Genomic DNA, 24283 nt, shown 5'->3' with positions numbered 1-24283 from the left:
TTGCAATCCTGAACACATAGTGCAATCCTATGTATGTTTATGCAGAAGTAAGCCACACTATGCTCAGATGAACTTACTCATAGGTAAACATGTATTAGAATGCATTTTTACTGGGACGTTGCCCTGAATTTAAGGAGCCATACTTCCAAGTAAACATATCTAGGACTGTGCTCCAAATCACTTTTTATGGTGTAGAATTTTTTTTAAGGCCCTCGTTGTTTAATAATAAAATATTTTGAATCAATAGAAAGGGCTAGGCATATTCTGTCATGTACTTTTTAAGCAGAGAATCTAATTTAGAAATTCATTCATTCAAATGCAAGTTTCTAGCCCATATGTTGTTGGGAAACACCCAGGTATGTAATCTATAGTGTAATACTATCCAGAAGTAAGTCCTATTAAATTCAATAGGCCTTACTCCCAGGTAAGTGAGATTAGGCTTGCAGCCTTAGGAGCTTCATGAATACAGAACTTGTATTACCTATTGTTAACTAGAAATTTCTGGCTATAGCAGAGGATTTTCCAAAGCCTACCTCATTTGCTCGTAAGGCAAGTGAGAGACATGCTAAGAATACAAATTAGAGAAGCTAGCAATCTTTCCAACACAGCCCAAATTCCGAGGAGATTCAGATTAAATATATGGCATATAAAGGGCAAGACATGTGTCCCTAAACACTCAGGATTGTGTATTTGTCATTTATATTTCTGAGCAAACACCACAGTAACAGTGTATCTGTAAAGTGCTCCTCATTCTGCTTCTCTTGTACTCTTTGAAAAAACAAACACCATCATTGAATCTGCCAGAGCTGGAGGAGGAAAAAACACAAGCACTTGCAGTATGAAATGGTGTTTCAACCACCCACACAGCAAATTTTGTATTTTCCAGTTTGTGATTCCTGTACTGTACATTTAACAATTCAACATTTAACAATGCTACTCTTCCAGTGCATAGCAACTATTCTATAGCAGGCTTTTCAAAATAGTACCACCTGATACCAACACAGACTGTTCTCTATCTGTCTAAAGTCAACAATGACGTCCTCAAACTGCAATTCAGCTCAGTAGTCCTACTGTGGTTCGTGTACCACAACTCTCTGGCAAGCATGACGAACCACAGACTTCCCTCCATCAATGGAACTGGGCAAGGATCATCCTCGCAGTTGTGTTGCGATTCAGAGGTCCACAGATTTCTTTGGATGATCCCCATGCTTGTCTCCAGCTTCTAGGTTGGGTGGAAATTTGGGACTTGCTTACAGAAATACAGTGCCAAACATGCCCCAGCTTTCCATTCCAGAACTGAAAAAGGACAGTGGGTGTTTGTTGTTTTTGCTGGTGCACTTCTGAGACACTCACAGCTCAACAAAACAAGTTCAGAGCTGCGGTGGCAGCAATTGTCCCTACAACTGCACAAGGTTCCCAAGGCTTCCTAGCTGTGCAGGATCATCCCACCCCTCTTCAGTCTGGGGAACGGGGCTTGGGCTTCCTCTGCAGCACAATCAGGAACAAATTTCCTTTTCCCAGGTCCAAACTTGGAGGTATGGAAGATGTGGGTGATTTTCCTGGTGTTGCACTGAGTTTCAGATGCAAATCTGAACACTCTCCTGATGGCTACTAATTTTTGGTTGCTTAGGTCCACCCATTTTTTTTGTTTGCTTGTTTGTTTCCTGCCCAGCAGTGGTTTTCTTTTGTTATCTCAACTAAGATGGGATGGGGAAAGATTTCTCCCAGAATGACACTCTCATCCTTCCTACTCACATTCAAACCACTACATTCATTGGTCTGGAGAAATAAGAGGATGTGGGAAGCCACTCCAGGCTTCCTTTCCAGTAGTCCATTATTTTATCACATACTAGATGGCATATTTGAAAGCGAGAGGAGAAATGCTTGTTAGTGTAAAGCTGAACATGTGTATAATCACAGAAACCAATTGTTAACAGCAATCCATGAATCAAATGCACTCAAAAACCACAACAGCATTTGAGGATGAGTCAGTGACAGCTACGTTGAATTCTTCTACGGAAAGTACATCTTTCATTTCAATGTTTCTAATGGTTTATTTTTAAAGTCTGCTAAATAATGTTTTCCCCATTTCCAGAACTTTAGATATTTCAGCTGGGTAGTTAACCAAGTTAAGGTCTGTTGGATGAAACCAACTTTTAAGTAGCATTTGATATCAAGTAATAGCTGGTGGGCAGAGCTATAATGTGAATCATGCATTATTATAGCTCCTTTCCCAACTACAGAGAATCAACTGGTATTTATGTTTGTTATTCACACCTACCATTTCCTTGTGATTGGGATAAAAGGTTTGCTCAATTAAAGGGAACTTCTCTGGTCCCAAGGTTCTGTAGATGGACACCAACTGAGCAAACTGCAAAAGAAAATAAACAGAATTCTAAGCTCAAAGCTCAAAATTACTTCAGCACTGTTATTCAGCACCATAATTACTATCTATCAAAAATTCAAGAGCCTGTTAAAAGATCCCTTCTAGTTTACCATATTCTGATTACCCACCTACAGAAAAGGAATGCATAAAAAGTAAAATATGCAAGTGCAAATGATGGAGAAAATAATAATGTCATACACCTGTATTGTTTTGGCAATTCCATTTTCTTTTGAGCCTATGGCCTAGCTAAACTAAAAAGGCCTGTGCCTACTTTTTACAGTATAGAACAAGCTGTGTTTAAGTACTGTATTTAGCGAATGTTCGTTTTGGAACACAGAAAAGAATAAACTGATAGAATCCATGGTGACCGCCATACGCATGAAAAGAAAATCAACTAGTCATGGCAGTTATGCTTAATCTTGAATTGTTTTGTAGATAGATAAAAAAGGATATTGGGAGACATTTAATGAACAGGGAAATTAGTCAAAGTCTTAATAAAGAAAGACACCGAAAAATGATTACCGTATTTTCCCCTCTATAACACGCAGATTTTTTCTCCTAAAAAGGAAGGGGAAATGTCTGTGCGTGTTATGGAGCGAATGTGTGGTCCCTGGAGCCAAAAAATCAAGCAAAAGTCAAATCGCGAGTCACAGAGAAGGGAAACCTGAAAAGAGGAAGTGGCAGCTTTCCTGTATTCTGCCTCAGGGTCTTACTGCCCACCCTCCTCTGTTTCGTTGCTGTGATTGCTGAAACGGAACAAAGAGCAGGGAAAGCCCCTCCCCTCCAGGCAAGCAGAGGGGAAAGTGTCGTCTCTGTGCTCCGGTACTGCTGGGGGAGAGGGAGAGAGAGTGGGGGAGGGAGAGGGAGAGGGGGGGAGGGAGAGGGAGAGAGAGAGAGAGAGAGAGAGAGAGAGGGGGAGAGAGAGAGAGAGATGGCTGGCTTGGGGGGGAACTTTTGCCTCCCACCCGTTAAATCCCTCTCCAGCATTCTTAGCCAGCTGCTTCTCTGCACACCCCTCTCATGTCCCTTCTTTGTTTTTCCTTCGCTCCCCACTTAAAATGTGGTTACAAAGCATAGATCAACATGGATCCTCAGGATCTTTGCATTGGGTCACCCCAAATTCACCATCAGATCACATAGCATGTCCATGGCTACAGCCTGCACCAAAAAAATCACGCACCCACTGTTGCCTGGGGCTGCAATGGTGCAAACACGTGGTTAAAAAGCATGGATCCACATGGATCCTCAGGATCTTTGCATTGGGTCACCCCAAATTCACCATCAGATCACATGCCTGTGGCCACAGCATGAAGCACAAAAATGATACATCCACTGTTTCATTCAGAATGTTTTTTCCCTTGTTTTCCTCCTCTAAAAACGATGTGTGTGTTATGGTCAGGTGCGTGTTATAGAGCGAAAAATACGGTATATGTAATTGACTGATATTACAATGAGGAGCTAAATGATTTTGATTGGTTCAGGATGATGACACTGCGTTGCTATGGGAAGACTGCTGTGATTCTTTGAATGGTGAATGTAAATCACATGTGTAACCTGGGAGTGTATAAGAATCATTGCTTTGGACACAGCTCTTCGTGGCCTCTCTATGATTTTTAAGGAGCCTGACCATATTTGTATTCAATAAAGGCCTATTCTTTTTACTTGGAGACTGCATCATTTCCTTTGGGGTTTCTCTGAGGGATACCTCCGATCTAGGAAGCCCTTTCAAATTTCTCCAGCACTGATTATCCCACATTAAATTAATGGCACTTAAATTTAGAAATGTGCACTGGGTATTTAGCATTGCTCATCTGACACACTTCTGCACAGATTTTATATAGTGCAGCTCATCCCAGTGCGGCACCCTGTCACACTCCTGCTTACCATGGAACAATTGAAAGCTCACTTTAAGTACCAATGTTCAGGTGTGGGGCAGCTGGGCATGCTTGGTTGAGAGTGGCGTCATAGGCCAAACCAGGACCCATCCTGGACCTAATTAATCACCCCAATGTAGAAGAATTTAGAATCGGGGTTCCAAAGAGGAGAATTTCAGTGCATTTTTCCTATGGGATTGTTTTATAAGATTGCAAAACCACCAGCCATTCAACAGGTTTTTAAGGCAATTCTCATACAAGCCACACCTATGAAGGAGAACTTAATTCCATATGCCCTCATTTCCAGTCTTCAAACTATGAAATCTCAGTTGCAACAACAACATCCTTGACTCAGTCTTGTAATCACAGCAGCTATCTTTGTGGGACTTCTCTCAGCAGAATCAACAACCCTCCAGAGCCACAGCAACACTGGAGTTGAGGATCGTGCTATGCGCTAATCACACACTTAATTCTCCATTAACAAAAATGTTGAGCCTCCAACAGACAATTTTCTGCCGCCAGCCAGCATAGTTCAGCTGGATGCACAATGACACAAAACATGAATGATAAGCATAAATTAAAGATTTGTCACTTCAACAAATTAACAGGAAGAAACAGCACTAGCAACTTAGGACTCTGAATCAATTTTAAATATGGCATAGTCCATAAAATGGTGGGAAACCAGAATGAGAAGATCTCTTCAAGCTAATAACTAGTATTTCAAGTCCCCTCTAGAGCTATTTTCATTTCAACTGTATGTGTGGTAATAAAGAAAAAATAACACATATCAATATGGGAGAATGTTATGGTAATTGTGTTTTACCTGGTAACTAAACATCTGACGTTTATAAGAAACAACAATAACATATACCAGAAACATATACGCTTATACTTCAGAAAATTTCTAGCACAAGAGATTTTATAACATCTGTTCTTTGATCAAAAAAGAAAATGAATGTGATTCATTTGAATATTATTCAGTTCGAGTGATGTTATCTATGTGATTTGTTTTTAAGTATAAAAATAACAGGGAAGAAAAATGGGGCAGCGGGAGGAGGAATTAAACATCTTTGGTTCTGTTTGCAACCATCTAGCTACTTTTTCTTTGGGGAAATGGATCACTGTCTGTGATTCTATGATGTACGAAGATGACTGCTTGATAGTTCAATGTCTTCATAGATTTTACTGTGAGAATTCTTGTTCTTAGTGCATTTTCTTTGTATTGCTAGCACTTTGTATTCTTACCTTTCTCATATAAAAGCTGTCTTTTCATCTATTAAAGAGCTTTTCTCGAGTGAGAGGAAGGGATTGTCAGCTGAAATCTTTATGTGTACCACCAATGCTTTGTACAGATAATAGTAAGCACTTGGCAAGAGAGCTCTTTCATTTGATAATAAAAGAATGTGCAAGGTATATTTTGTTATCCTAAGAGTGGAACATTGTAGCTTTGAGTGAAATCCCTAGGTATAGGGTACAGTGAATGCTAATGCTATAATTAGAGACTTAGATAATTACAGTCTTACTATTTTAGTTTTCATGGCATGTGCCATGAAACAGAATAGGACATTTCTCTCCCTAATATACAGCATTTAAGTAATTACACCTAAATGGGAAATGGCCTCATGTCTTGCTTCCACACACAAAAATGAGCACAGAACTTTCCAATGGAGTCTCTCTCAGACTGCTGCAGGAGGGAGGAAGAGACAGCAGAACTGCAGTTGCAGCTTCAATCTGAGTGGGAAACTGGACTAGTGGGAAACTCCTTCCAAATACAAAAGGAGAGTGCAGAATGAACTTGGGAATCCTTTATGGGAGGACTGCCTCTGGTCCTGGAAGCAGCAGGCAACAATTTCTCTCTATCCACCTTCTCTACCATGAATAATATCATTACATATGTTTAGCACGTTCCTCCTTAGTTGCTTCCCCCTGGCTCCCAATAAAACAGTTGACGATGTTTTATCCTTTTCATGTAGAGGTGTTGCTCCAGCTCCCTGATCATTTTGGTTACTCTTTTACATACTTTGATGCTCTATGGGATGAAAGGTTATATGTGAACCCCTTCTCAGTCATTATCTTGGTGGGATACTCAGTCAGCTCTTACGGCTTTTGAATAAAATGAGCTTAAAGGTAAAGGTAAAGGTACCCCTGCCCGTACGGGCCAGTCGTGTCCGACTCTAGGGTTGTGCGCCCATCTCACTTAAGAGGCCGGGGGCCATCGCTGTCCGGGGACACTTCCAGGTCACGTGGCCAGCGTGACGAAGCTGCTCTGGCGAGCCAGCACCAGCGCAGCACATGGAAACGCCGTTTACCTTCCCGCTCTAAAGCGGTACCTATTTATCTACTTGCACTTAGGGGTGCTTTCGAACTGCTAGGTGGGCAGGAGCTGGGACCAAAAGACGGGAGCTCACCCCGCCGCGGGGATTCGAACCGCCGATCATGCGATCGGCAAGCCCTAGGCACTGAGGTTTTACCCACAGCGCCACCCGCTTACTGCCATACTAATCCTCCCCCCCTTTTTTGCATTCCGTAAGTTTTGTGTTGACTGAAGTTCTATTGATCTGAAAGGTGCTGCTTTCCTTTTTAAAAAAATATAGATTGTATGGAGATTACTGGAATTATTGTATATGTTCTCTCAGTTCTGTTAATGCAGCTTGGTATGTTCTATTCCTTATCCCAGAATCTGGTGAGAGTGGTATCCATGGATTAAGAATACGCATTATTTATTGTCTAGGGCCAGGGTGGGAACATGTGGCCCTCCAGATATTGGACTCCATCTCCCATAGGCCTCAACGGGTATAGCTAATGCTCAGGGGTGATGGAAGTTAGAGCATAGCATCTGTAGGACCACATATTCCCCATAACTGCTCTAGGGTATTTTGTAGTTGTCATTTTTACATTCAATGTTGCTGTGGGTACCAGAAAATATCCATTTCACAGAAGAAAAATTGTTGATGCTTGGAACACGCCCCCCCCCCCCAAAAAACCCAGACAGAAAGCAAAGATCCCTATCAAAAAGGAGACCCAGGTTGAAATCTTCACTCATGTATGAAGCTCATAATGGGCTGATCACTATCTCTAAGCTTAAAGGTAAAGGACCCCTGACAGTTAAGTCCTGTCATGAATGACTCTGGAGTTGCGGCGCTCATCTCGCTTTACTGGCTGAGGGAGCCGATGTATGTCTGCAGACAGTTTTTCCAGGTCATGTGGCCAGCAAGACTGAGCCACTTCTGGCAAAACCAGAGCAGCATACGGAAACGCCGTTGACCTTCCCACCAGAGTGGTACCTATTTATCTACTTGCACTTTGACGTGCTTTCGAACTGCTAGGTTGGCAAGAGCTGGGACTGAGAAACAGGATGTCACCCCGTCACAGGGATTTGAATCGCCGACCTTCTGATCAGCAAGCCCTAGGCCTAGGCTCAGTGGTTTAGACCACAGTGCCACCTGTGTCCCAGTGATCTCTAAGCTTAACAGACCTCAAAGGGTTATTGCAAGGATAGGATGGTGGTTGGGGGTGGAGACCACTTGGAGCTCCTATGAGAAAAGGTGGGGTATAAATAAATAAATGCATTTTAAAGAGCCAAAATCTTTTGCTAAAACGTGACAAAAAATATTAGAACTCCCGCATGCCGTATCTCTAAAAGGACCTACCCAGCCATTCAGTAAAACATGATTTCATAAAATGTGATAAATGATAAATTTATTCATAACTGACAAGCTGGTAGTAAATTTTTATAGCATAAACCCATCCTACCAGCTCAACACTCAGACATTTATGCTTTCATTCAGACTGGCATGTTCCAGCTCTTCAATTTTATGTTGCAAATCTATAAAGCCAGTTTCTTATGCAAAGGGCTGGGTGAAGAAAGATAAAGGCATCCTGGTTTTAAATGATAAGGGCATGCATAGCTAGTCCCAAATGCTAGCAACCTTTTAAAACAATAGCAGGAATGTCAAGACTGAGAAGCCTAAGGAAGAAAAATGCCGAATTCAAGTATTTTTTGTCCTTAATGCCAGCATTTTTAAAGAGCTTGCTCTAAGGCAAAGGCATCCTAAAAAGCTTATCACCTCACATTAACTTTCTGATTGCAGAAGTGATTCTATGGGCACTACAGCATGCACACACAGAGACCTCAAGGAAGAGCAGTAGGAAGATGTAACAAAATTGAGAAAGATGAGGGCTCTACACACAGCAGGTGCAATTTGTGTTGATAATATCTACCAGTGGGATCTGCACACATGTAGTGTGGAGTGTTCTCATTCAGGGTTTCAGACAGCCATGTCCCATTCCAAGATGCTCAGTTCTATTCAATTCTATTCTCCTTCACTCCCGTTTACTCCCATTCCCCACCTCCAGTCACATCATCCACTGAGCATTATGTGGCCACTGAGCATGTGCAGCCCTTAATGGGATGGCTTTTTATGGGGGGTGTAGAGGAGGAGGAGGAGGATGATGCCCTTTAAGCTTTTGTACCTCCTTAAAATGTTTGTATTTCTGCAAACCTTGGGGTGCCCCCAAAACCTTCTGATCACTCTCTCTTCTGCACTAATGGCGCTATTTTGGCTACAAACAGACTGCCACTTGGAGCAAATGTGGTGTAATCGTTTGCATGTTGGACTCAGACTAGACAGGCACATGTTCAAACCTCTACTCGTCCAACCCACCTCATATTTTTTTAAATAGATAAAAATTAGCCAGGGGGCAGGAAGATGTGAACATGTACACCACCTTGAACTCTTTAGAGTAAAGACAAAAAAAACGTAATAAAGGAACAAAACAGCACACAGTAAAAGTGTTTTGTATTTTCACATGAGAAATTAAAATTATAGCTGTTAGGGCAATTAATGAGCCCACCATTGGACTGATATAGGGTTAACAATGTTTTTAAAAATCTAGATGGCCAGATTTGTCATGCATCACACAAAACAGCTCCTTCCTTTTCTCCAACCTTCCAATTCAAAGCGACCGTTGTCTTTGAACTCTGGAATTTCTGTCAACTTACCACCCAGGGCTTGTCACAGAAGTTGAAGATTGACTCTAGGGAGTTAACGCTTGGGATGCCAGCATAATGCATCCCGATGATTAAGTTACGGAAGTCTTCATTTTCTGCCATGCCGAACGAGTGTTGTCGAACAAGAACGAAGTCGGGCCTGAATGATCTAAGGAGAATAAGAGAATTTAAACGCTTCTTCCATAAGCTATTTTTCTTATAAATGAAAGTAATACAAACATAAGAGAATGTAAGCGAACAAAGGTTACTATATTTTTTCATATGAAACGTTTTGCACTGAAAGCCAGGGGATTCCCCCCTCCCCATAAACCCAATGTTCTTCTTTCAGTGATTTGTGTTACTAAAGCTGTGGTCCTATTCATGCTCACTTGGAAGCAAGCCCACTGAAATCAATGGGAGTTTCTTCTGACTAAGTATGCTTAAGACTAGGGTGCACATCCAAGTGAAGAAGCTCCAGATTCCCCAGCTATAGCTGGTCTACCCAAGTGACATCTCTTATAATCTATAGTGATGCAGCTCTGATCTAGCAACTGCATGCTCACTGAAAACCATATCTTTGATATTTGTTCCTAATGTACCATATTACTTAGAGGGAAAAGCCAACACCTATATGAAAATAAAAGAACAATCAAAATAACTTTTATTGCCTGGGACACTGGGGCAATCACCTGTAGGGCAGTATTGAGTAAAGCACTCTGTACCTATAAACTACAGTTATTAAGAAAGAAGCAGAAAACATCTTAGGATTGTTGGAAATAAGTGCCAGGACTGAGGCGATAAGGTATGAGAATTAGGAGCACAAAATATAGGATGTTAGGAGACAACAAATAGATAAAAGAAGGTTGAATGTTAGAGCAAGGAGATAGAGATACAAGATGGCAGGCTACCCTATAATGTTGTTGTTTAGTCGTTTAGTCGTTTCTGACTCTTCGTGACCCCATGGACCAGAGCACGTAAGGCACTCCTGTCTTCCACTGCCTCCCGCAGTTTGGTCAGACTCATGTTTGTGGCTTCGAGAACACTGTCCAACCATCTCGTCCTCTGTCATCCCCTTCTCCTTGTGCCCTCCATCTTTCCCAACATCAGGGTCTTTTCCAGGAAGTCTTCTCTTCTCATCAGGTGGCCAAAGTATTGGAGCCTCAGCTTCAGGATCTTTCCTTCCAATTAGCACTCAGGGCTGATTTCCTTAAGAATGGATGCGTTTGATCTTCTTGCAGTCCATGGGACTCTCAAGAGTCTCCTCCAGCACCATAATTCAAAAGCATCAATTCTTCAGCGATCAGCCTTCTTTATGGTCCAGCTCTCACTTCCATACATCACTATGGGAAAACCATGGCTTTAACTATACGGACCTTTGTTGGCAAGGTGATGTCTCTACTTTTTAAGATGCTGTCTAGGTTTGCCATCGCCTTTCTCCCAAGGAGCAGGCGACTTTTAATTTCGTGACTGCTGTCACCATCTGCAGTGATCATGGAGCCCAAGAAAGTGAAATCTCTCACTGCCTCCATTTCTTCCCCTTCTATTTGCCAGGAGGTGATGGGCCCAGTGGCCATGATCTTCGGTTTTTTTATGTTGAGCTTCAGACCATATTTTGCGCTCTCCTCTTCCACCCTCATTAAAAGGTTCCTCTTCACTTTCTGCCATCAAGGTTGTATCATCTGCATATCTGAGGTTGTTGATATTTCTTCTGGCGATCTTAATTCCGGCTTGGGATTCATCCAGCCCAGCCTTTCGCATGATGAATTTTGCATATAACTTAAATAAGCAGGGAGACAATATACAGCCTTGCTGTACTCCTTTCCCAATTTTGAACCAATCAGTTGTTCCATATCCAGTTCTAACTGTAGCTTCTTGTCCCACATAGAGATTTCTCAGGAGACAGATGAGGTGATCAGGCACTCCCATTTCTTTAAGAACTTGCCATAGTTTGCTGTGGTCAACACAGTCAAAGGCTTTTGCATAGTCAATGAAGCAGAAGTAGATGTCTTTCTGGAACTCTCTAGCTTTCTCCATAATTCAGCGCATGTTTGCAATTTGGTCTCTGGTTCCTCTGCCGCTTTGAAATCCAGCTTGCACTTCTGGGAGTTCTCGGTCCACATACTGCTTAAGCCTGCCTTGTAGAATTTTAAGCATAACCTTGCTAGCGTGTGAAATGAGTGCAATTGTGCGGCAGTTAGAGCATTCTTTGACACTGCACTTCTTGGGGATTGGGATGTAGACTGATCTTCTCCAATCCTCTGGCCACTGCTGAGTTTTCCAAATTTGCTGGCATATTGAGTGAAGCACCTTAACAGCATCATCTTTTAAAATTTTAAAAGATACCCTATAATATGGTAGCTTTTTGGAGCATCTGAGTGCTACTGAGCCCTTTCTCCTCTTACAAGCAATATAGTCATTTCCCCTCTTATTAGGTCAGCACACATTCCTGCCAGGTTACTGATGCCAGCACAAGTGGGCTGAGAATCAGTGAATTATGATATAGAGTGATTTTCTAACATTTGTGATATTGAGAGACATGCCTTGCTTTCATTTCAATCCTTTGCAATGGGCTTCCCAATTAGACTTCTCAGTGTGCAGGAAGAAACTTATGGCTCTGATCCCTCCTCTTGTTATTCATGGGCAAAGCAACTCTATTGTACTCTATTTCCTAGATCTCAAAAAATTCACATCAGAGTAGTTACATCTGGAATGAGAAACCAGGTGAGTTGGGCAGCTGCCAAAAATAATTCACTGCTGCTGCCCCCTAGAAAAAGACAATGCCAGAAATGGCAGTTAACCGCATCCTCTATGACCGCTATTTGTTTCCTAATTTCAGACATTGCAATTATGGTATGGGATCCCAATCACATGGAAGCATCAGCTATACCACAGAAGTGCATGTGAATCAATTCTGAAGCAGAAATCCTTGGGAGTGCAACTGAATTTCAAATAAGCTTTTTTAAAAATAAAAAAATAGAACCTTTTTCACCCATCATTTTTTAGATATGTTCTGCAATATCTTTATAAATCAATACATTGTTCCTCCCTGATTATATTTACAGCTCATGCACAGTTTAGTAATTTAATATAACATTTAATCAGCAGAAATATTTGCTAGCCTTTTGAATTACTATGAGCTTGGTCTAGCTGTATTGCAGGCATAAATAACCCTGATGCAAGGAAAGATTCACACAGGTCATGCCAGAGCCCTAGCTTCCCCATGTCCCATTGCAGCAGAAATGAAAGCACTATTCAGAGTGTTGTTCACAGAGGCTCACATGTCACAGAAATGTAAAGCTGCAATGCAGGAATATGCAGCTGGCCCACATGGGAACTGAACCCACAACCTTGGCATTATCAGCACCACACTTTAACCAGCTGAACTAACTGCCTTCCAATAATACCTTGGCATCATGATATGTATGCTCCAAGCGGGAAAGGGAAGAATAATGGGAAGAATAAGATTCTGGTATGGGGATCCCTCCAGGAGCAGTGAATCATAGAATCATAAAACTGTAGGGTTGGAAGGGTTCCCGAGAGTCTTCTAGTCCAACTCCCTGCAATGAGCCCTTTGTAAGTATTAATCACTGGTGCATCACAGCACCATTTGTTATTTGTGGGGTTCCTTCCCTCTCCTATTTATTTCAAAGGAACAGGGGCAACACCTAATAAACCCTTCTTAGTACAGTATATATGACTTTATTTTAATGGTAGTTACAGGTAGGTAGCCGTGTTGGTCTGCCGTAGTATATATAAGGGTCCGGTGACTTCTGTTTCAGTGTATCTGAAGAAGTGTGCATGCACACGAAAGCTCATACCAATAACAAACTTAGTTGGTCTCTAAGGTGCTACTGGAATGAATTTTTTTATTATAATGAATCATCAGTTCTGCAAAGACAGGAGGTTTTGAATAGTATTGGAGGTAAGCTTCCACAAATACTAAATCACCTTTAAAGAAACAAGCAACATGAGTCAAATACCCTAACCAAAGGAATAAACAGTTTCAGAAAATATTTTTATCATTTGAAAAATAAATTTGTCCAAAGCTAATTTCATTGCTATGTCTCATTGCTATTAAGAGTTGTTATTTTGCTTTACAAGTTACAAAGCGATAAAAACAGAGTTTGCTAAATCAGTCATAGCTACCGGGGGGGGGGGGGGCTTGCTTGCTTGCTTGCTTGCTTGCTTGCTTGATTGATTGATTGGCTGCCCCAGATGATGCCTCCAGAGGGGTGCTATTGAGGCTGCCAGCCTATGTGTGTGTGTAAGCAAATGCACATGGGTGGGTGAGGGCAAACAGGGTCATTTGACCAAGGTGGAATAAAGCCTAGTTTCCCCTCTGGCTAAATGCTGATCTAATTTAATAATTCCAAAGAACATTGTTGGTTTTAGCAATATGGTAGTTTTTGGCTGCTTTAAGTTAATTTCAGTTTTTATGAGGAGGGGGGAAAAACAACTTACCTAACAACTTTAGTGCCATTTCGGAACGCCTGCATGTCAACAGCATAATTGCCATCAGCATGAGCTATCAAATTGACCTCTGAAAACTGTGCCTGTAAGAAAAAGAAAAAAAAAGAACCTCCATAATCGTGTCAGATTAAATTCTTCTTCGCATATTTAATTAAGCTGTTACTCTACTTAGGGTTAATGCTCCTATCTCTGTCATCTGAAGGAAGGAAGACTTTGGACATGTGAAACTTCTCCCTTCATTGAGGAGTGTGCCAGAAGAAGTTGCTAGACGTTGCTACAAGAGTTCTTTTTTTAAGGCACGAGTTAGCAATCCTGTTTAGAATCCTATCCCACTCCTGGAAATATTTTTCAGGTGAAAGCCAGAAACAGTATGTGTCCAGAAAAATACACTATCTTTAAATCAATACAGTTGATCAAATCATTCTGTCTCCAGGGTATCCTGTTATTTTGCCAAACGATAAGAAGAATTTTTACCACATATCAAGTACAAATGTGTGGTTTAAAAATAAGGTGAAATGGTTATCGTGCACTTGGGGTAAAAACAATTCTGGATTAATAGGAGATCAGTGTTGGCTCCTCTTGAGCACCTTTTATAATATGTTGCTATAATAACTAACTTTCAGGCTGATACTAGTCACTGTACAACTTCAGAAGAAAGTCGTGGATCTACCAGCTGTGCAGAGTTTCTGTAGCCTGCATTTATACTGGTTTTATATAAAAGTATATGTGTAATTTCACTATAGTCCTGACAGATTTCCAATTGATACTCATGTGCTCTTTCTTCAACAAACCGAGTACTGTATTTTAACAACACATGACACAAGTTGTTATTTAGGAAACCACTGGGAGCAATCATCAGACTTTTGCAGTAAACTCTGTCTCTCTGTTCCATTGGTACCAAGAGAGGCAGAGTGGAGGTAGCAATGGGCTGACTAGGGGTCAAAACTGAAGCTGAATCCAGACAAGACGTAAGCACCATGGGTGGGCAGGAGCTGTGTTTGGGAGTTAGTAGAATTTCTTGCTCTCCCCTTGGAGGAGCAGGTGCATAATTTGGGAACCATCATTGTCACTTGAGGCCAGCCAGGTGACCTTGGTGCCTAGGAGCATCTACCCCTGGCTCGGTGAGCATACTACGGCCCCATCTAGATAGGTATAACCTGGCCATAGCTATTTATGGTCTGGCAACCTCCAAACTGGACTACTGTTATGCACTTTATGGGCAGCTGTCCCTGAAGGCAGCAACTGCAACTAGTGCAAAAAGCTGCAGCAAGTATGGTGGTGAGAGCAGCAGGCTGTAAGCATATTACTCCCATATTAAAACAGTGAAAATGATTGCCACTTGTTTTCTGGGCCCAACTCAATGTGCTTGCTTTGACATTTAAAGCTCTTAACGGTCTTGCACCCAAACCTCCGCAAGCCCAACTTCCAACTTCTTCCATGTTAGCCTGCTCATGCTCTAAGATTGGTAGATGAGGCCCTCTTGGTGGTCCCATCGTAGAATGATGTACATGGTGTGGTGGCCCAGAAAAGGGCCTTTTTAGTGGAGGCTCTTCACATGTGGAATTCCCTACTGAGATGTCCAGCCTCAACACTTTGCAGTTTAGGCAGCTGGTTAGAAGCGCCTTTTTCAGCAGGTGTTTGAAGGAGAGACCTGAGCATATGAATGGATTAGTTGCTGCTGTTGCTATTAGTCAATTGCTATCCAATGAACAGTTATGAACTGAGTTGTATATTTTAAGGATTGTGCGATTTATGGATTTTTAAAAATTCTTATTTGATTTTGTTAACCACCCTGTGATCATGCTAAGGATGGTATACAAATCATGTAAATAGATAAATAGATATATAAATAAATAAATAGTAACAAACAGAAATATGGAAAAAATAGTGTATGTAAAAATGAAATGAAATTCTTAAATTGATACCTGTTCAACTTTAATGTCATATTCCCCATGGACCTTTTTCCCACGAAAAGATTTGGCCCTGAAAAAGAAAACAACTACAATAAATCTGGTGTAAATATAATGGTACGAGTAGAGTTAAGGCATTACTCTTTGGTAAGCTGGACAATACACATTTAACATTATTAAAGTTATCGGATGGATTTTCACATCTCATTTACACTTACCTTATTGGAAAGATTATGTTTATAGCTGATGTTTAAAAAATAAAATTTGATGTATATTTCATATATGCACACAGTGAAAGATTGACACTTAAAAACAATTAGAATCTACTTTATATATTGGCATATGGACCGTATTCCAATTAGGGTGAAACACTCCCCCTCAGATTCACCTTTTCTTTGTAAACATCCGCTCGATGAGGCAATTATTAAACAACTGATCTCTGGCATGATTCATGTTTCAACAAATGACTTCAGTTTTGAAAATAAACACCAATACCGAACACTAAATTATGCCATCTGGAGTCTAACAAAACGTTAAACAAAACGAGACCACGAATACATCCAGTGATTTAATTCCACATAAGCATTAAAAGTAGATGTAGAAAAGCATTAAAACCTTTCTGAATGTTTTACTTTTTAAATATGTTTTCTCCTCCCTCCAGCATAACTTTATAAGGCATATTCTTGGATTTGCTGATTCAGAGGACTGAACTCTGACTAAGTTTTGAAGTGTTCCTTTACTGAGAACTTGGGCCAATTCCAAAGTTAAGTGGCGCCTTCAGTGCTTAGAAAAAACATCAACAAGCCTTAATTATTCCCAGCATACTAACTTGGGAGATTTGCAGCAATATTGAAATAGGGTCATGTAATGTCTAAATTACATCCATTCATGAAAAAAGGGAATATTAAACATTTGGAAGCTCCTATAAAAACTCGTTTGGTAATGACTGTGATCCCCAGCTTAGTTTACAGCTACTATGCAAGGTAAATCAGCAGTGGCCAAGCCATGCACTTTTAAAAGAGAGCAGCTGCTTGCCAGCTTGAGAAAGGTTAACAAAACAAAGTGCTCCTGATGCAAGTAAATATAGTTTTATGTTTATTGGAAATAAAAACAAAGAATGCCTTTTCTCTCTTTATGTAGAATTCACTTTCCTACCAGAATGCAATGTAAATTAATATCTATAAATAATTTGTGCATGCATTTTAGGAAGGAAGGCTCTGGCCTAGGTCTGCAATTTGGAGATCAAGGTACACAGTTTTCTTTGACGCCGACAAAGTTAAGAAGGAAATGTCAGCATCGGCTTGTCATTGAGTAAATGCAACATGATTTTGAATTTAAAATCCTTGGGGAAATTTCAACTTTCCAAATCAAACGTTTCTTGTGAAATGATACATGTGAGAGAGGAATAGTAGATGTTCTGGTGGCGCTACTTTTTTTTTGCATGATAAGACTTTCAAATGTTCTTGCTTCAACAGGAGGGCGAGCATACCCAAGTCAATACCGTAAGCCTCCACTGGACTAAGAGATGCAGAGAGTCACATCATACACTTTCTTCACAATATACCTTCTTCACAATATCCATCTCACCACACTCCATGCAAGTTAGAAAGCAGGACAGGCATCATTATGTCTTTTAAAAATATAAAATACGTTTCGCAGGTCACCAGCATGGTGCTCTTGATCAACATGGTACTCCTGAGGACTTCCTTCAACGCTGCAAAGCATATTCAGTGCCCCCTTCATCAGAAGATGAAAAGAAGGGTGCTCTCATACACATCAGATCCAGTAAACCAGATGCTCTTGAAATTGCACATTTTTTCCACTGGTCCCCCACTCCCAACCATCATATCACAGGGCACATCTTACTCCATTGACTAAACCATAAACACCATGGATCTGGAGGTTTCCAGCAAAAATGGTGCACAAATATGGGTCAGAGACAAAAATTCATATAGATCTTCATGATTTTTACACAGAAGACAGATGGGGACAACTGGATTGCCAGTGGTACGTGTGAAAAGGATCTAGGGGTCTTAGTAGACCACAAGATTAAAGTGGGTCAACAGTGTGATACAGCAGCAAAAAAAGCTAATCTAGGCTGTATCAACAGAAATATAGTGTCTCATCCAAGGGAAATAATAGTACCACAGCTAGAGTACTGTGTCCAGTTCTGGGCACCACAGTTTAAGAAGGACATTGACAAGCTGGAACGTGTGCAGAGGAGGGCAACCAAGATAAAAAAGGGTCTGGAAGCCAAGCCTTATGAAGAATAGTTGAGGGAACTGGGTATATTTAGCCTGGAAAAGGGGAGACTGAAAGGAGATATGATAGCCATCTTCAAATATCTGAATAATAATAACAACAATAATAATTTATTATTTATACCTCGCCGATCTGGCTGGGCTTCCCCAGCCACTCTGGGTGGCTTCCAACAAAATATTAAAATACCGTAATGCTTTCAAACATTAAAAGCTTCCCTAAACAGGGCTGCCTTCACATGTCTTCTAAAAGTCTGGTAGTTGTTGTTCTCTTTGACATCTGGTGGGAGGGTGTTCCACAGGGCGGGTTCCACTACCAAGAAGGCCCTCTGCCTGGTTCCGTGTAAATTCACTTCTCGCAGTGAGGGAACCGCCAGAAGGCCCTCAGCACTGGACCTCAGTGTCCAGGTAGAATGATGGGGGTGGAGACGCTCCTTCAGATATACTGGACCGAGGCCGTTTAGGGCTTTAAAGGTGAGCACCAAGACTTTGAATTGTGCTCAGAAACGTACTGGGAGCCAATGTAGGTCTTTCAAGACCGGTGTTATGTGGTCTCGGAGGCCGCTCCCAGTCACCAGTCTAGAAGCCGCATTCTGGATTAGTTGTAGTTTCCAGGTCACCTTCAAAGGTAGCCCCACATAGAGCGCATTGCAGTAGTCCAAGCGAGATATAACCAAAGCATGCACCACTCTGGCGAGGCAGTCCGCAGACAGATAAGGTCTCAGCCTGCGTACCAGATGAAGCTGGTAAACAGCTGCCCTGCACAAATAATAATAATAATAATAATAATAATAATAATAATAATAATAATTTATTATTTATACCCCGCTCATCTGACTGAGTTTCCCCAGCCACTCTGGGCGGCATTCCCACCACATATGATAAAGTGTTCCTTCCTTTTCCTTACATCTGCAACATCTGTTATTTTCTTTCCTAAACATTTCACTGGTGTGATATACCATCTATACATCATTTTCATGTAATTCTCTCTTAATAGTATGCAATCTGTGTATTTTATATCAACTTTCCATAATTTTTCCCAGCTTTCAAATTTTCAAATTGGATGTTGTGTCCCACATCCTGACCCCATTAAATCATAACTGATTTTACCTCTTCATCTTTGGTTTCGCACTCTAATAAAATACTATATGCTTTTTTAAACAATTTAACATTCTCTTCCACTATTTCTTTTTGAAATCTGGAGATTGTATAACTAAACCCCTTTTTATTGTCTTCCTTAAAAAATTTCATTTAATTGCCTATGGTGTAACCAACTTTGTAGACAGTCTTTCAGCTCATCATACTCTTTTAGTTTGAGTTTACCTTCTTCTTCTGTTAACAACTCTCTATATGTCAACCAGCTTACTTTTTTGGTCGACTTAAGTGAAAATGCGTCAGTGGGTGACAGCCACCATGGTGTTTTCCGCTCTAACAGATCTAACAAAGAATTGACCTGCGCCTCCATGGACAGCTGCGAGTCCAAAATGACTCCCAGGCTGCACACCTAGTCCTTCAGGGGCACAGTTACCCCATTCCGGACCAGAGAGTTCTCCACACCCGCCCGCCTCCTGTCCCCCCAAAACGGTACTTCTGTCTTGTCTTGAATGGCTGTCCCATGGAAGAAGGAGCAAGCTTGTTTTCTCCTGCTCCAGAGGCTAAGACCCGAACCAATGGATTCAAGTTACAAGAAAGGAAATTTCAACAGAACTCAGGAAAAACTTTCTGACAGTGAGAGCTGTTTTGACAATGGAACTGACTCTCACGAGAGGTGGGTTGGACTAGATGACCCTTGGGGTTCCTTCCAACTCCACAATTCTATGAAGCTTTTACAATCCAGCAGTATGCACATTTTGTGGTGGTGGTGATGGTGGCTATTTTTAAGTCACTGCTGACTGAGGAGGTACAAAAATGTGAGGAAGTGTAACAAACTAAGGAAAAGGCAAAGTTTATAGGTAAAAGTAGTTAAAGTATCAAAGGATTTATTACGCAGAGCAAGTTTGAGGAATCTGTGGTCCCGCAGGTGTTGCTGGACTAAAACTCCCATCATTCCTGCTGACTGGAGTTGATGGGAGTTGGGAATACAACAATATCTGGAGGACCACAGATTCCCCATCTCTGATATATATAAAAAAGTGGAGTTGCTATGCTGAACTATTTTCCTAATTATAAACTTAAGTAAACCATTCTAGATGTCACTTCTGAACAATTAAAGGTGAATATTGATAAAATGTGGAAAGTTATCCATTTTTGAATGTAAATAAATGTGGCACATTCTGCTATTCTTTTCAGTTTTTTTATTTTTTCTCCCCCCCCCCCCATGTTTTTCTTTTCAGTTTGCAAAGCAGGACCATCCTAATACTCTTTCTGTAGCTACTGGAAACACCTTTTGTCATCAATTCTCTACCAGGAAACACAATTGTTTTAAGAGGCCCGGTAGTGAAGTGTTCAGTCAAGGCGAATTAGTTGCACAGTATAAAAACAGCTCGCTTAAGGGAAGACATGTCACCACTGAGAACATTGAGGCTAGTCTTCCAAATGATTCAACCCCACAGTAAAACCTCAGGGTAACACCACATTATTTTGTCTGTTTCCTTAACCAATATTTCCTCATTCTGACTTGAAAGTCAGTCATTCTTTCACAGGGTAGAAAACTTCAACTTAACCCCACATTTTCAGATTACTTTCAGCACCTATTTTGAACTACAGAAATGCTTCCCCCAATTGCTGAGGGGACACATGCAGAAATGTGGTCGTGGAAATGGGCTCTAGATGAGTGTGTGGCAACTACCACATTTGCCCAAACCTTTCTGTTGCCTTTTGCCACCTGCACCCAGGCCCTTCCTTTCTGCCTCATTTAACTGTAGCGGACCTCTGTGACCAGTTAGCAAGATACCTGCTGAAATGAAGGAATACACATGCAAACACGATATTGGAAGGGGCGAATCTTTCCACTAAGAGTAAAGGCTTTAGTTTGCCCCAAACCTTGGATTGATGGAGGAGACTGAAAAGAGTGAGCTTGTGTCTTTTAGATTAAAGCTGGTTGCTTACTTGATAATAATTCTAGACTACTTCTGAGAATGTAGGTCAAGGGCATGGTAGTTGTTTCACCAGCATAGAAGTGATGTATCTCCATCCCTTGGTTGGAGTTAAAGTAGTTTATAGGATTGCTCTGTCATCCTGGAATCCTGCACTCACTTTACCTGGGAGTAAATTCCACTTAACTAAACAGGACTTACTGCTGAGTAGAAGAGCACAGGGCTGCATTTTTACAGTTGTCAAAAATATATAGGTGGACCTAACAACAGCAGCAGCATCAACATTATTTTATTTTTATTTTATTTATATACTACTTAATATATTAAAAATATATCTAAGTGGTGTACAGAAAACTGAAAAGCAAAATATTACAAAAATACACAGTTACAAATAAAAATGTACTATTAATATAAAGGTAAAGGTAAAGGGACCCCTGGCCATTAGGTCCAGTTGTGGCCGACTCTGGGGTTGCGGCGCTCATCTCGCTTTATTGGCCGAGGGAGCCGGCATACAGCTTCCAGGTCATGTGGCCAGCATGACTAAGCCATTTCTGGCGAACCAGAGCAGCACACGGAAACGCAATTTACCTTCCCGCCGGAGTGGTACCTATTTATCCACTTGCACTTTGGTGTGCTTTCAAACTGCTAGGTTGGCAGGAGCTGGGACTGAACAATGGGAGCTCACCCCGTCGTGGGGATTCGAACCACCGACCTTCTGATCGGCAAGTCCTAAGCTCTGTGGTTTAACCCACAGCGCCACCCGCATCCCTTAATATAAAGGTATTAATATACAAAAATCAATATCAATTCATTTTCCTTCAGGCACACCTTCCTCTTAGCCTCTGAGTTCTCACTCAGGGTCCAAACAAACTCTCAGCTCACCCACATAAGTCTCACAAAGAGAAGAGCTCCTGGGAACAGGGGACATCACATTTGCCTCTCACTCTAGACATGCTTTTTATGGGCAGGGCCAAGGTGGATGGTACTTCCTCAGGCCGCCCACAGCTATGTCCCATTCAGCTGCACTCTCCACACCCAGTTCAGGGTGTATTTCACTTCAAAATACCTTTATTTGCTAGCGAATGCAAAGCAGAAAGAGGATCAATTTAGTGCCTCTTTTAGATGAGTCTGGCTGCAGAAAGTATTTTGGAATTATAACCTATAATTTGTAAAAGTACAAATGGTACTTTTTCTGACTCTGAGCCACTTGTTTTTTGCTATACGGGATAGTGCATGTCACTATATTTTGCCCAAGGATATTTTAGTTCACTGAAGAAAGTGCTATTTTTGCAATGTAACATAGGGTACGTTCTAGTTAGTCACTTTAAAATACTATTTCATTGGAATATATTTAAGCATGTACTTAATAATCTTGTTGAAATAAATGAGGCTTAAGTGTGTTAGATCATAGCATTGCTTCTTTCCTGCTAATGTCTCAAATCCGTTCTTCTCAATTACTACCAGCACATTAATACTGCACACTGTTTATAGTTACACTTTCCCTAAACGAGGCGTAGAACAATTCTTCTATGGCACAGATGCAGTATGTTACACAGTTAAAGTCTGAGATCAGGTTACTGCTACATTCAGATGTACCTAAAAGTCCCAAGAAAGGTTTGTCCAGATGCCAGATATAAACTCATTAACATTACTTATTCCTTGGTATAAACTAAGCAGAGTTGAAACTCATACTAGCAGCTCATTTAAGTAGTGTTCATGTTTGTGGGTGGAGAAAAGGCAGAGGTAGCCTTGGTGGAATCAAAAGATTTTCTCAACAGGAATGTACATATTTAACTGCATCTACTGCTATTTTCCAACACATCTGGCCTTGTGAATACTACTGCTGCAATGATATCACTTAATGGCTAATTTAAAAAAACAAAAAAAACACACGCCACCACAATTAATGTGAATCTATGTCAGCAATAAATAATTTGGGGGACGCAGCATAACAAAGTCTTCAGGCACAGTAAAGTTATACATGTTAAGGCATTATATTGTACTTTTATGGAATAAAGGTAAAGGTACCCCTGCCCGTACGGGCCAGTCTTGCCAGACTCTAGGGTTGTGCGCTCATCTCACTCTATAGGCCGGGAGCCAGCGCTGTCCGCAGACACTTCCGGGTCATGTGGCCAGCGTGACAAGCTGCATCTGGTGAGCCAGTGCAGCACACGGAACGCCGTTTACCTTCCCGCTGGTAAGCGGTCCCTATTTATCTACTTGCACCCGGGGGTGCTTTCGAACTGCTAGGTTGGCAGGCACTGGGACCAAACGACGGGAGCGCACCCCGCCGCGGGGATTCGAACCGCCCGACCATGCGATCGGCAAGTCCTAGGCACTGAGGTTTTACCCACAGCGCCACCCGCGTCCCTTTTATGGAATAGGATTAATTTATTGCTATTTCTCTTTGAATATTGGCAGCTAGCCAGAACCACAAAGCATTGCCTTGTTAATGAACCAGATCTAAGTGCTTGTCAGACTGATTCTTGAAAATAAATTAAACCAAGTGGCAAAGCTGATTCTAAAGAGATCTAGAGGATCATTTACAATAAGCTAGTGGGTTGTAGCACCCAACCAATTGTAATGATTAGTAGCTACTGGCTGTTGACCCTAGACAGATTTGTTGGGTCTCTCTTGTAAGAGAAAATACAGGATACAAACGCTATAAACAAATATTTCTTTTTTAAAATGGCAATTGACAAAGCACAGCTCCAATGCCCACATCATTTCAGTGGGACTTCCATGGAATTAACACAAATCAAATTATCTATGAGAACATGTCATCATGCTGTTACCATAATATTTCTGAGTTTTCTAAGTACCATAACTGGAAATAATTCATATTTACCAGCTCAGTATATTGAATGACATGGATCACATGTTAAGTATTTTCAAGAAGTGCATACTTTTCAAATTTCTTATTGCCTCCTGCAGGATGTTCAAGATTTTGTGCAATGCATTAAAACTTTTAGTATAGATTCTAACTTTTAAAAATTGATACTTAGCCTGTGTTTCACACTGTAATTTTTTTTTTAAAAGGCACACTATGCTCTTCTCAGCTCTTGATATTTCACTACTGTCTTCAAAATTGTTCTCTTTTAAAAAAACACCCAAATTAGAAGCACCTGGCTACCCATTTCTGCTGCCGTCTTGTGTAGAAAAAAGTGGATTCCAAAATATTCTGATGCTACTGGTGAAAGAATCAATTTATGGTGGACAGTAATAATCATTTAGCAATGTAATGTTCACTAGAGTTCAAGAAACCCAAACTATTGTTAAAGATTCCAGCACAGCTTCACAAGTGCAATCCTATGCAAGTCTACTCATAACCATGGTTGTGTTTCGAGGACCCGCCCCCCG

At 41.1% G+C, this 24283-nt stretch overlaps 1 protein-coding gene across 2 annotated transcripts in view; it reads right to left on the bottom strand.

Moving 5' to 3' along the window:
• The window catches only part of SYN2 (synapsin II), a 151607-nt gene that overhangs the window by 71136 nt on the left and 56188 nt on the right, over positions 1–24283 (bottom strand). For both annotated transcript variants that reach the window (XM_077924832.1, XM_028718898.2), the window contains exons 2-5: positions 15646–15703; positions 13712–13803; positions 9263–9419; positions 2282–2371 (exon numbers count right to left, since the gene is read on the bottom strand). In XM_077924832.1, coding sequence (XP_077780958.1) covers positions 2282–2371; positions 9263–9419; positions 13712–13803; positions 15646–15703 — 397 coding nt within the window. The remainder of the gene's footprint in view (positions 1–2281; positions 2372–9262; positions 9420–13711; positions 13804–15645; positions 15704–24283) is intronic.

Source organism: Podarcis muralis, chromosome 2 (genome assembly GCF_964188315.1).
Source record: "Podarcis muralis chromosome 2, rPodMur119.hap1.1, whole genome shotgun sequence".
Classification (NCBI taxonomy): Eukaryota; Metazoa; Chordata; class Lepidosauria; order Squamata; family Lacertidae; genus Podarcis; species Podarcis muralis.
Note: the sequence above shows the minus strand (reverse complement) of the source record. Positions and strands in the feature narration are given on the sequence as shown.